At 35.6% G+C, this 13,404-nt stretch overlaps 1 protein-coding gene across 11 annotated transcripts in view; it reads right to left on the reverse strand.

Annotated features, from left to right (window-relative positions):
• Positions 1 to 275: 275 nt before the first annotated feature.
• HEATR5A (HEAT repeat containing 5A) overlaps positions 276 to 13,404 on the reverse strand; it is a 73,000-nt gene continuing 59,871 nt past the window's right edge. For 8 of the 11 annotated variants that reach the window (XM_068946412.1, XM_068946406.1, XM_068946407.1 and 5 more), the window contains 7 exons: positions 12,505 to 12,632; positions 9,332 to 9,479; positions 8,348 to 8,620; positions 5,767 to 5,991; positions 3,862 to 4,016; positions 2,200 to 2,413; positions 276 to 1,914 (listed from right to left, as the gene is read on the reverse strand). In XM_068946412.1, the coding sequence (XP_068802513.1) occupies positions 1,613 to 1,914; positions 2,200 to 2,413; positions 3,862 to 4,016; positions 5,767 to 5,991; positions 8,348 to 8,620; positions 9,332 to 9,479; positions 12,505 to 12,632 (1,445 nt within the window). In that variant the 3' untranslated portion in view covers positions 276 to 1,612. The remainder of the gene's footprint in view (positions 1,915 to 2,199; positions 2,414 to 3,861; positions 4,017 to 5,766; positions 5,992 to 8,347; positions 8,621 to 9,331; positions 9,480 to 12,504; positions 12,633 to 13,404) is intronic. The other 3 variants (XM_068946413.1, XM_068946410.1, XM_068946411.1) reach the window with 1 other exon arrangement.

Below are 13,404 nucleotides of genomic sequence, written 5' to 3' on the forward strand. Positions count from 1 at the left end.
ATGGAAGGCATCTAAGCCACCTTCCCACAGTTCACACACTGCAGCATATGACACAAAACAGGTATTTACATATACGAAGTACATTGCCTTGATTCCGCTTACTTCCCCCGTTGTGCTTTATAGAATAGAGAAAACTTCCACTGTCAAGTCATAGACCTTGTTGCATCCTGCTCAGACTATTCCTTATTAGTTGCCCTGTGGCAGCCTACAAACTTTTTCTGTTATAGAAGTCCTAAGGACTCCTCTGTTATTAGGTAAAAAGACTAAGACAAATCTTAAATGAAGAAAATTATCTTTATTTATGTAAATTAGAAAAAGGAATTGTTAGAACTTTGGTCAGAGGGTTAATTCTGTACAATTTACAATTATATTTATATACAAAGCTTATAATAAAATACAGTACATCACACTTCCTGAGTCACAGTGTGTTTCTCAGTTCTGCAAATGCTTTTTTTCCACCTACTCAGTTTCAACAAGGAAATACTATCTTCAGTTTGATAGTGTTTGGTTTAGGTAATACTGGTATTAAGAAAGAAGTCAGTACGCTCTATGTAGAAAATACTTTATAGCCATTGCAATTTTACTAGTTATTTTTCTATATTAAAACGCTCCTTGATAAAAATGGTAAATTAATACTCCTTAATACGAGTTTGTTGTACTTTATTTAACATAAGACAAGCAGACTTCAAATATTTCCATCTCTCATTGTAGAGATATGTATATTAAGGAGAGTTACGTGTATAGATAAGTGATCATCTAAAGATCGGGAAACATACATCCAGATAGAATAGACGTCTGAATCAGAGGCACAGTGTATTAAAACTGCTGTCCTATCTTGGACAAGATACGTAAGCTTCAATTGCCTGGATAACATAATACAAAGTTAACGCAAGTATACATCCTGAAAAGTGAGACTATGTCAAGCAGCAAGGCACCAAGCCTGCAAATACTTACATAAGCATAATAGTCCCACTGTATAAAGCACTACTGGGGCCTCACTGAAGAAGCACTACAAAGTTATATTTAACAGCATTTGTTAAATCTTGGCCAGCTCAAAAAGTTATTGCAATTAAAGCTATCAATATTATCTCTATTGAGTTGAATTGTTTTGAGATCAACCATAATTCATAGTAAGGCTTATTTAATCTATTTACTTAACGATGCAGTACGTCAACTTATTAATTAGGATAGATCACAATCTGCAAGTAAATTTATATCCCAGGGAGATCCAAAATCCAGAGTAACTTATTTTTGATAAACGCTGATTTAAAACAAAATAAATGTACTTAGTGACCAAGTGTGGGCTGCTCCTAAATTTATCTATCATTATTATAGTTTTTTAATACACACATGTGCATTTCCGGTATTTTAATACAAAATTATCCAAAAATACAGATTAGATGACCTCTGACAGATTTTATTCATAGTGTTCAAAAATGTTTTAAGTATATTACACTAACAAAGTTATCTAGAGATTTGCTTTCTCTTAAAAACTTCCTATGATGATTCAATGCAAACTTTATTATATATGAGATCCACTCTTTCTACTCTGATTAGAAATTAACAGGGACATTTTTTGCTGTCAAAGTGCATACAATCATAGTAAGAGACGTTAAAGGAAGTTGGTCTTTAGCTGAATGCTTGAACTTTTCCCAGGATTCTTGGTATGTTTAGCAGTCTTCACTTTGATACTTTCTTGATTGCCTTTTACAGCTGATTCAAGCCTGGCTTTCATAGTTGGAGAGGAAGCTATTAGTTTTTTAAAAACTGATGAGTACTGTGGACCAATCTGCATCAGATTTTGCAAAGCAAACTCATGTAGGTTTTTTGCCGAGTTTGTAGCAGAAACCAGGGCATTTTCATCCAAAAGAAAGGAAATAAGGATGGGAAGAAGGCAGGCGACCAAATGGGCACCTATAAACATTCAAAACAATACTTAGATATGCTTTTTAAGAACGGCTTCTAATACTAGCTAGAAGTATTTCTCTCTCATGAGCCAAGCTAACATTTAACACAAACTATAAAGCAGCAACTGTTATTTGAACTATACAGTAAAAAACAATATTCTTGTTGGCAATTTAGTTAGCAATTATTGTTCAGGACTGGATTTCCTAGCGGTATTTTTTTTTTCCTCATTTATTATGTGTGGCAAATTTCAGCATATCTAATGCTCTGGATACTAGTAACAGAAGTACTTACGGTGCTCTTCCTCAGCTGTAGCTGTAAGAGCTATTACCACCTTTATTCCTTCCTGAATGACTTGAAGTTCGGCAGCATTCTCAGGTTTTACTTTTTCTGTTTCCTGCAGTTTTCCCACAATGGATGATGCTAAAGAATGAATATAAGGATATGACACAGTCTTGTTTGGGTGCTGAAAGATGGAGTGCAGCAGCTGGTAGCATTTATGCTGTACCTAAAGGGAAAAAAATCAAATTTGCAGTTACAAAGAGTTATACTTGGAAATACAAGTCAGAGTGTTTTAAAACTTACAGCTTGTCAGATAAAATTTTAGAGGGGGGAAAAAAAAAATGTGCCTCGACTTGAAAGTTCATCAGGTCACAGGCTACTAATGCATTGTAACTTGTAATCAAATTATTAACAGAAACTAGATCATACTTCCTATTTCTTTCCACTGAGTCCTACATCTTCCTAGAAGTTCCAGTTAAGGAAAAATAAAATTATTTTTTGTAAAGATTATATCTTCATACTATTTGAAAATATATTTATTTTTGAAAAAATATAGTTGACTGAAAAATAGGTGCTTAGAATGCAATTATTACCTCTGCCAAACTAGAGGCAAAATTTTAAAATGCCTCAAATGATTTAAGTAGCTGATGTGTCAGTGGAAGTTAACTGTTAAGTACCCACAGGATTTCTGAAAGGCAGATGCCTAAAGCATTTAGATAACATTTGCAAATGTGTGATTATATACTACTACCATTTTTCTGCGGTCATATCTGGCATTCTGTGTTTCCTGTCAGTGGAAACCAACATTTATAATACCAGACGTATTAATATACTAAAAAATATTTTTACAGCTGAGTATTTATCAAGTTAAAGGTAACTTTATTTCATTTTTTGTCACTACATGAATATATACAGAGAAGATGCAAGAAAACCAGTTTACAGTGAATTCTCACATTACTAAAACACAAAACCTAATGCATGTTATTTCCGGAGCTGGACTTCGACTGAACAAGTCCCAACCTTTGTAAAAGCCATTTGTATTTATAATAATAATAATAAACAAAGCAAATGGGTTTTTCTGATTTGTTGCTTTTTTTAGACGAAGAATGGTAACAGATGACCTGTAGTACTACAAGCTAAAGTAACTACGTAAAAATTTTTGTATTAGGTCAGAACAAACATTAATCTAGTTCAGTATACTGCCTCCAGCAGTGTTCAGCAGTGGATGCTTAAGAAAGACTGCAAGTTATGTAGTGGTACTTCCTCAGTATATTCCCCCAGCTCCCAAAGATCTGCAGCTTAGGGACTTCCTCAACAAAAAGTGGCATCTGTGTTTTGAAGATAAAATGAAGAGATAAAATGAAGCAGGTGACTGCAACACTACCCAACTATATCACGTATTTATCAAAGGATAAAGCTGTCAGTTTGAAGCAATCAAAAAATATCATAGGAATATGGAATTCCATACAGGGAAAAAAAGATGAAATGCACTGCTGGATATGTTTTTGCTAAATTGTTTAAACTGTACTTTAAATAGAGCAGATCTATACACAGTGGAATTAACTGGGCTCGACACATAGGACCAATGAAACAACTGAAAAAAGCAGAAAATGAGCTAAACTGCATTTAATATGCCGTTAATAGAAATATTTTTATAACTGGACCAGTACTTACAACAGGATCTTTTGAGTCAAGCGTTAATTTAAACTTCTCAATACAACGCTTTTGAAGGCACTGTATAGTTGTAACTTCTGGACTGGTAGACATAATAAATACTGTAACAGCAGTAAGCAGGCTAACTTCATCAAGTTCTTGGAGAAGCCCATCTGCTATCAGTAAAGCAAGCAGTCTGTTAGATTCTCATTAAAAGGCAGATCTATAAATCCAAGTGTTACAAAAAGGTGGAAAAGAAACATCAATGTCCGGGTCTCCACGAATCCCCTTTTCCAAATACATGCATGTCCATGCACTGACAAGGACTATTTAGAAGAAAACTGGAATTCAGCTAGTAACAGCAATGAAACAATTTTTTTTATTAGTTAATTAAAACTACTTTAACGGGGTCAATAATTCACAGTGCTCTTAACACTGATTCAAATAACCAAACTTGAATTCACAAGCCACAACGGTTCCTCATTGTTTGAGATCACCATAAGCATCCACATTTTAAAACTTGTAGATCTCACCACTCCACATCTCATTTATGTACGTTCAGAAGAGGAAACCAAGCTTTTAAAAATTTTAGTTTTGAAAGAACTGAATAAATATATCATGATGGAAAAAAAAAATCCTCTCAACTTGAAGCTACTGATGTCAAAAGAGGGCTTTACTGCTTGAACAAAGTCAAGGTGTTTGGCCAGGGTGTTCCTTTTTGCAGCAGTTTAATTTTAAGCTTCCTTTTCATCAATAGAATCTTTTAAATCTTAAGCAATTTAAGAAATTGAGGACTTAGAACAGGTTAACTTTTCCAATTCACTTAAAATATATTTCATTTCATTTTTCTTTCCGTATATGGAATTTAGATTTTGTTTTTAAAAGATGTTTACCACTCCAGCGAGACAGCGGTTGAAAGAGAGTGTTATTAGAGCTATGCTGACATGAATAACAGTTAACTGGGGTTGGGATAGAGCTATTATAACAAAGCAAAATAAAATGTGAGATTGCCAAAGGTAATTGCTTCTCTCAGAACAAATATACATCACAATATGTCCCAAGTAGATCAAGATATAAAAAAGTAATTACAGGAAAGTCTATGTTTTTATGCATAAAGAATGCTTTAAAGAATTTTTTATTTATTTTTTATTTTTTTTACAGATTTGACACTTTGAAATTTACATGGATTAAAGGAGTAACACTTTTTAAAAGGTGTTTCAGCATCGCTTAGTGATGTGATATATCAGAGTTAGTTTCAAACATCAATTATTATTTAATATAGCATATCAGTATATATATACATGCACACTTGTGCATTTCTGCATAATTACGTTCAGCTTGAGCTAAATGTCATTAATCTGGCACAGTGCTTCTTAAACTAATATTTCCTGTACACATGAAAGAAGGCTGTTTAGAATATTTAATACCGTTAGATATGTCTGCTACAGGGAAGAGATACCATTTTGGAGACTGAAAAGGGAGAGTCATCGAGAAAAGAAACGCTAACAACAGTCTGTGAGCTGAACAGAGAGCTGAAGAGAATTTTAGTAGCCATTTAAAATAGCCAAGGACAGAAAACAACTGTATGATTTATGTTGGGGATGATACTGTAATTGTGTATTTTACTGAGTTTGGCAGCAGATCCATCTCAATTTTTTTTTGCAAGTGCATTTTTAAAGCCATATCACTGCACTGATAAACTTTAGAATACAGTCTCACAAATAGTTCAGTTGGCGTAGAACCAGATCCTCAAACCAGCTGCTATCAAAGGATTTACAAGGAATCATAACCCATGGGCATTCATCTGATTTTTCTGTGACTGAGATACTAGTCTTTCAGACTTGCATGAACTTGATATAAGCAAACAACCTTTCACCCAAATGTTTTTTGTTTTTTAAACACACACACAACCAAATTTGGGCTTACCTTGATCCCAACAGTCAAGCACTGTGACCAAAGCACTACGCAGAAGATCAGTCCAAGCAGCTCGACTCTTCTCTGCTCTAGCCATCGGAGAAGACAAGAGCCCTTTAAGAGCTTGTAGAGATGCAGCAACTGTCAAAGGTACCTGGCCATCTCGCAATTTCACAGCAGTTTCTTTGAGTACTCCAATAATTAGGTACAAGATAGTAGGAAGAACTGAAACGCTTCCTGTAAAACAAAGCGAACGAGTATCACAGAAATGAAAAAAATCCAGGCACCTTTGACATTAAAAAAACATTGAGGCACCTCTCTTGGGTTTTCTTCTTTATTTGTAATTTATCATTTTTAATTACCTGTGTGAATGGAAACACTAGTAATTTGAAGAAAAGTTTCAAATACCACGTGTCTTGCAAAAGTAAACACGCAGCCAGACTGCCTAAGTGACATTAAGCTTTTTTTTCCCTCTTTTAAATAAATTAAAAAAAAACCATTTTTTTTACCCTGACGGTTTTATTACATGAAGTGTGTAATTACTTGAGATTCAGCAAAAGGCAACAACAGAAAGACCAAAAGCATTGAGGAGCATTAGGAGATGAGAAATTATTAAAGTGTACATATTCTTGAATGGTGGAAAACAAATTAGGTAGGTATGACTATTATGTGAGAGTATGTTTTGCAATGAAGACAATATTGTGAAGGAAATTAACAGGTAGGAATTTCAAAACCAGTAAGAAGAAATACTACTCCCACGTGATGTGTAATTAGGCAAGGATCTCTCATTGCTCCAGGAAGACATTAAAGTAAAAAATTTAGCAAGATTAACAAGAGGTTCTCAGAATAACAGCAAAAGTTAACAGATATTTTGGAAAAGAGGAGACTTAAGAGAAGCAGATTATCCCACAGTCTCCTTAACAATTCCTTATCTCTCTCTGAGCATCTGGTAGTTGACATGCCAGAACAAGATATTGTTTATAAAAATCCCAGGAATAACTCAGTAGAGCAGTTTTGCATAGTCTTATGTCTTTGAATATAGTAGTAATACAGAGTCCTGCACATGCTGGAGAAAGTCTGAAATCCTGCATACATATATGTTCCTCCTAACTTAAATTCTGATTCAGCAAAGCACAGTTTAGCATGTGGTTTAATATGCTTAAGTCCCTCCTTACTCAGCAGAATGCTTATGTCTGAGATTTAATATATTTGTACTGTGTTCTTAAGAGATCTGTTGAATAATGAGGGTCTCTGACATATATGTAAATATCTCTTGCACCTCAGGATCTTTATCTTCCATTTTTAAGAAGTCAAGTGTCTGAAAATTGAATGTTTGAATTCAGTAGGAAATACAGTTCACGAACATCGTTTACTAGTAAATTTTGTTATGCATAAGCATAACATCCCAGGTACCTGAAGTAAGAGAAAAGGTATTCACAGGACTATAACTTCAGTTTCCTATTCAAGGAAAAAACTGATGCAATTCCACATAGGCAGTTTCTTCTTTGATGACCTGAGTCACTCTCTGGAGATGTCTCTTTATCCAACTGACTATATAGCAAGCTTACACTCATTTTAGTCACCTGATTTAAATGCTTAAGTTCTCTAATGTAAACAAGGCATCTGGTCTGATCCTGCAAGGTTTGGAAGTTTGTGGAATAAGCTGAACTGCTGAAGACGACAAGTACTACAGGGAGAAAAGAAAATCACAGATAATTTTTCTTACAAGATAGCTGCCCTCAGAATCAAGTGATGCTATGTCTGTTTCCTTTTGCTTTGACCTGATAAATAATGGGCTGCAGATGGAAAAAAGAAATCATATCGTCGCCCTGCAATGATAGCAAGAACCATCAACTACTCCACTTGGAGTACACTGTCTCCTAAAGCTGAAAGCTTGACAACCATGATAGAAGAATACTGTGACGGACAACAAATGCAAGAAAAAAGAAAAAATTGCCATAGCTAGTAAGTGCAAAGATTTGCCTAGGGCATAGCACAGGTACCTACGGCAGAAATAGTCTATAGGGTATGGCTGTATGAATACTGAAAGATCATACGTATGAATATTACATATTAAAAAAAAAAAAAACCAGCAGCAACAAAACCCTTAACAGAATTTGGAGTGCATCCAGAATGAAACATGTCAAAGGGGTGAAAGTCAAATAATTGAGAAATTAACTGGAACTCCCTACAACAGGTTCAAATGATCAAATGTTCGAATGATGGCTTTTATTGAAAGGGAACACGACACCTTTGCCTTCTGATTTCAATTTATGGCTGCATTATAAATTCCCAAATAGAAGATTCAAGTAGAATAGAAGCATGTAGCTATTGTATACTTTTCTGTACAGAATTAATCTGTTAATTGCACTGCTGCATGCGGAAGGAAAAGAAAAACAATTCTTTCAATTGCTTTAGTGATTTGTTTTATAATCAGACAGTAACAAAAGTAATTAGAACAGAAAATTGTCACAAGCAAGTCAGTAAAACTTGCTGCCAGATTTCTCCAGCTGAGAAAATTAGGTAGTAACAAAGGGCTCAGAACAGCCCTGTTTTTTTTCATTTAGTCTTTCCTTATGATGAAATAGCATACCTTCAGGAGAACAGATTGCAGGAACATCAGAGAGAATAACTAATGCTGCTGATACCAGTCTACTTCCATCCTCTGACAATAATAGACGTTTTCCAGATTGAACTGCTGGGCTATAAGTTAATTTAGGGTTGAGCTGGGGAAGCTGTCTGACAAGAATACACACACACAACTCTAGCGTTGCGAAGACTAATGATTTCCCAGGCACCAGTCCTCCTGTATCTTTGCCTTCTCCAAATTCTGGTAATGTTTCTTTTTCTGCAGCACCATCATCAACTAAAACAGAAAAGAGGAAATATGATAGAAATCTGCAAATTGTACTTTGCTTCCAAAAAGTTTACTACTTAGAACTGTTTCACCGTCAAATGATAATCTAGACACGTATAAGCGTGTGTACACACACCCGCACAGCGTGCTCCCAGTTCTGCTGGCTGACATTCATCCTTCTGAATAAGTAACCTATGCACTGACCATCATGCGGCAAAAGCGTGTGCAATAGATCTAGACTTAAAACGTGCTGAGGTACCATGCCAATAAGAGTTCACTTGATGTAAGTAGTGTTTTCGGATTTTTTTCTTCTTTTAAAAAGAGAACCTTAGGAAGTTACAATCAGAGGAATTAATGGAGTCTGGCTTGCAGTGTGTGCTAACTCTCTTTGTTGCTCTATTGATCCCCCTTTTTTCCCCTAGGATTCCTCCCTTCCTGACACTGCACAAGGCTCTCCCCACTGCAGTTTCTCCATTTTTCCTGTATTCACTTTCTCCTCAGTTCACACCCTCCAATCACCTCCAAAGCCACCTATCTATGATATCACCCCCATTTCTTAAGTCAGGCGCCTGGAAAATAAGTAAACCACAATTAGTGACCAGCTGTGAAATGCTTCAGTTAAGAAGTATTTGGAATATCACCTTCAAAAAACACAGTTTTCCAACAAAGAATTGCGTTAACCCTAATAAGATATATTCAGCATCTTGTACATTATTGTACCTTCTGCACTTCTGCGTTTTTCTTTCACATGTTCCTGAGCTGCAAAAAGAATTAGCCGAACCACTTCAAGGGCAGCGAGCTGAATATCAGGTGATTCTCTGGTCAGTATCAGTCGATGCAAAACATTCAACAGCTCTACGCCCAGCTCCTACAGTAAGAAAAATGCTTAATATATCCCCTTTTGGATGCAGAAATTTTAGAAACAGGCACTCTCAGCCAAATTATTAATATTTGTTAAAACCAACACTATGGCTCAATCTCACTAAGGAACATGGTACTGTTGATACAATCACAAGAGTTAGTATTTTCCTTAGATACCTATCTCCTAGATCCCAGAAAGAGGAGATCCTGCTCAAATCTCTTCTGCAAAGTAGTAATCACAGTAATTTACAAAATCAAAAAAGTAGAATCTTCTCTCTTTAAAAAAAAAAAAAAAAAAAAAGAGAGAGAGGAAAAAATACCAGGAATATGCATTTTCCTCTTCCTCGCTGCTGAGAAGTCCCTTAAAAGAGCTTTTGCTAATGACTGTCATCCTTTCTCATAAGTTCAGAAACGTTAACAACGTGGCACTGTGACCCTCTTATTGTTTACAGTCCTTGTCTTAAACTCCACTTCTATCCTAGACTCTCCCTAAACCAGCTTCCCTTGCACGCCAACAAAATTGTTCTTGCTGAAATCCCTAGTGACCTTGTTTTCACCGAATCTGGAGCCACAACACCGTCTCTGAATTGTTAGCCATTCCACCACAACTAACGCTACATTTCTTGAAATTGTTGTCTTTATTTTCTGGAATTCTGTCTTTACTTGGCTCTAAGGTAATTTAGTCCTTCCTAAATAATCTCCTTGGCTTCTCTACTCCTCACCATCAACACAAGTTCTGTGTTATGCTCTTCTCTTCTCCCTCTACAACTCTGAATCTTGGTAAAGCGTAAAATTCACCTACTGCTTCTGTGTTGAAGATTCCTGGCTATACAATAGACAGTAGGGATAGTGTCTAAACTAAAACCATCCCTTAATTCTGACTTCTCCATAAGGATGTCAAGCTCAAAATGAGAAAGAGAGCTCTTGCTACCTAATTCTTCTCAAAAACTCTTTCCCTGAATTTGTGTATAGCACCTGGCCTGTCAGTCAAGCTTATAATCTGGATATAATCTTTGACTCAGACTTTTATTTAGGTCTTTATATGCAGGGCTTTGTCTCATAGATGTTATGAAGAAATAATCTACAAGATGCTACTCCCGCGATCTTCAAAACTAAAACTTTGATCTATGTATCTGACATCTCACATCATTATTGCTCCAGAAGCTTTTTTCCTTTGGCCTTGCAGTCATGCCTAGCTTATATACCCACTCCCATGATCACTGTATCACTTTTTTCATTGAGCATTCCTGCTGTTTTTCCTTCATATTCTACAATGCTTTAAACATAAGTTGCTCGACCTCTCTTTTGAAGTCCCTGATGGCTTTACTTACACCATACTTCTCTTCTTCAATATTCTCAACCCGTAAACTCCTACCTCCAACTGATACTGCACGCTGAATTTAACTGCTCACTTTTAAAGTTTTAAATGAGCCCCTTTCTGCTTTCTTCCATATGCTGCTTGTTGCACTTATGAATACTTCCCTTGATAGCCCTTTAACAAGCGTAAGAGATTTAATACTTTCTCAATATTCTATTAACTGAGTAAACATAGAGAGAGCACAATACGTGATGAATTCTGCCTCCCTCATTTTGAGGCTGTAGGTATGTAGACTGAAGCTTCAAAGTGACCACTCCTGCTTTTTCTTTCAAGAGTCACAGCTAAACTTCTTTACTACTATCCTCAAAATAACTGCATAGCCTGCCTCATGACCCGATCAATGTTCATAAGTCATCCTCAGAAATATTCAGACAACAAATCTCTAAATACAAAACAGAGAGAACTGTCAGAAACGTGTACTTTATCATGCTGGAACAAATTATCTCATTGCAGATACTTGCCCAGGCATAACTGAAAATTACAAGGATTCCCTCACTTTTTACATATTTACTGCATTTCTCATGTTCAGATAGGCAAGTGCTCAATGCTACGAAATGACTTCTGTACTGATTGTATTTGGTGGAATAGTAATTTAAAAAAATTGTACATTTGTTGTCACTCTGTTGGAAACTCTCCTCGCCTTCATCTAATTCTGAAAGCTAAAAAATCCTTTTTATTGCTACACAAAGGCAATGAGCTTTCACATGAAGATGTAATTTGAACACCAAATTATCGGTTTCTGAATTTTCTGAATAGTCCTTAAAAGTTTTTCAAGAGGAGAAGTCGCATCAACAACTTTCTTTCCCTCATAATATTTAATTTTTGAACTGTTGAAGCCTAACTGTAAGAATAGAAAAAAAAAAAAAACCGGAATGTAAACATTCCATTAAACATAGTTTTATTAATGCAACCGAAACATTATTGAAACTAATGAATTAGTGAAACAGTGAAAGCAAATCTTTACTGAAACTGACATTATTTCAACACAGAAATTGTTTGTTATTCTATATAAATTCTGAATGACTAGAACTAATGAAAATAAGAGCAAGACAGCTTTTCATATGAAATGCAATTCTGAACCTAAAATTCAAGTAATTGTTTTAAATAGGGAATTGTAAAGCAGAAGACTTCAGTTACACCAGAAAAGTCTTAGTTCTGTTTATATCCACTTACGCCCCTTTTTCAAACAAATTGTTATTGTTTCTTACCTCAGTTCTGTCTAAAAAATTCACAAATATCACCAAATATACACAAAACAAAAATATCTTCATTTGATAGGTAACAGGCATAAAGCACACATGCTACAAATAAGCAAAGATTACACTTAAGACAGATTGATGACAGAATGGAATATACTTAAGACAGCCTTTCCATGCTGTGAGCAGACCACGTAATGTTCCTCTTTAAAAAACAGAACTGTTTTTCATGGAGAGAACTGATAATGAGATATGACACTTGTTACCAAAGAGTAAATCACATTCACTTTCTCTAAACAAATTATCACAGCAGCATGCTGTTTAGTCTCTGAATGGGGAAGACTGGCCCATTCTAGGCCAGTGCCATAGGACAACAAGTGAAAATCCTTATGGCCTTGAGTGGTCTAAGCTCTTCCCAAATCCCTGCAATTCAGTTTGGGGCTTTTGATCGCTGTTACCTGATCAGCGCCTATTTTAGACCTCGGCCATGGAACATCAAAGAGTGCTTGTAGAGCATGTAAGCAGGCGATAATGTTCTCCATTGCTGCATCTGATCGAGGAGAGCAAAGAAATTCCACGCTAATTCCTGTAAACACCAGGGAAAAACAAAACAAAAAGGAAAAACCTCTCTTGAAATTTTAAAATGAAATTTTGTAAATTGAGCTAAGTAATCTAACTACATTGAACAAACACGGAAATAGCATTTGCACCAGGGAATTGATCTCCTGTTGCTAATATTTGGAGCAAGAGTCATTTTTCCCCCAAAACAATGAAGGGGCTTCTGCTTCTAGGTGGTATGAGACATGATTATAACCAGCTATTACCAAACAAACAAACACATACAAGCAATTTCTGAGTAAAACACCGAGCCCTAGCTCCAACAAAAAGGTTCAAAATAACAGTCATAAAAAGTACACAGCAGAATACTTGCCTAACCAAATTGATTTATGTCACAGAATGAAATGACAGGGAAAGTAATAATAGCTCACAAACTCAAAGGCTGAGTCTTTGTTTCACAAAAACCCAAAAGATTGCAGCTAACCATATGCTTACCACACCTGGACCATCATCTACATATTTTACATGAACCCTACACTTGCAAATCCTAGATCAGATAAAAACAATTGCTTCTTTCTGCAGTTTCAGGACTCTTCAAATGATATTCTATGATGTTGAAGGGAAACTTCAGGTAAACTGTGAGCCATATTCTCATCCCAGTTACACAGATGTAATTCCACAATGTGTTATGATTTGGTGTACTAATTAACGTACGTTAAAAAACTGCTGTTCTACAGAAAGAGTCTGTGTTTAAAGGCCTTCAGGTTTCTCTGTACAAAGTGAAAAATGAACAAGTGGAA

Source organism: Struthio camelus, chromosome 5 (assembly GCF_040807025.1).
Source record: "Struthio camelus isolate bStrCam1 chromosome 5, bStrCam1.hap1, whole genome shotgun sequence".
Lineage (NCBI taxonomy): Eukaryota > Metazoa > Chordata > Aves > Struthioniformes > Struthionidae > Struthio > Struthio camelus.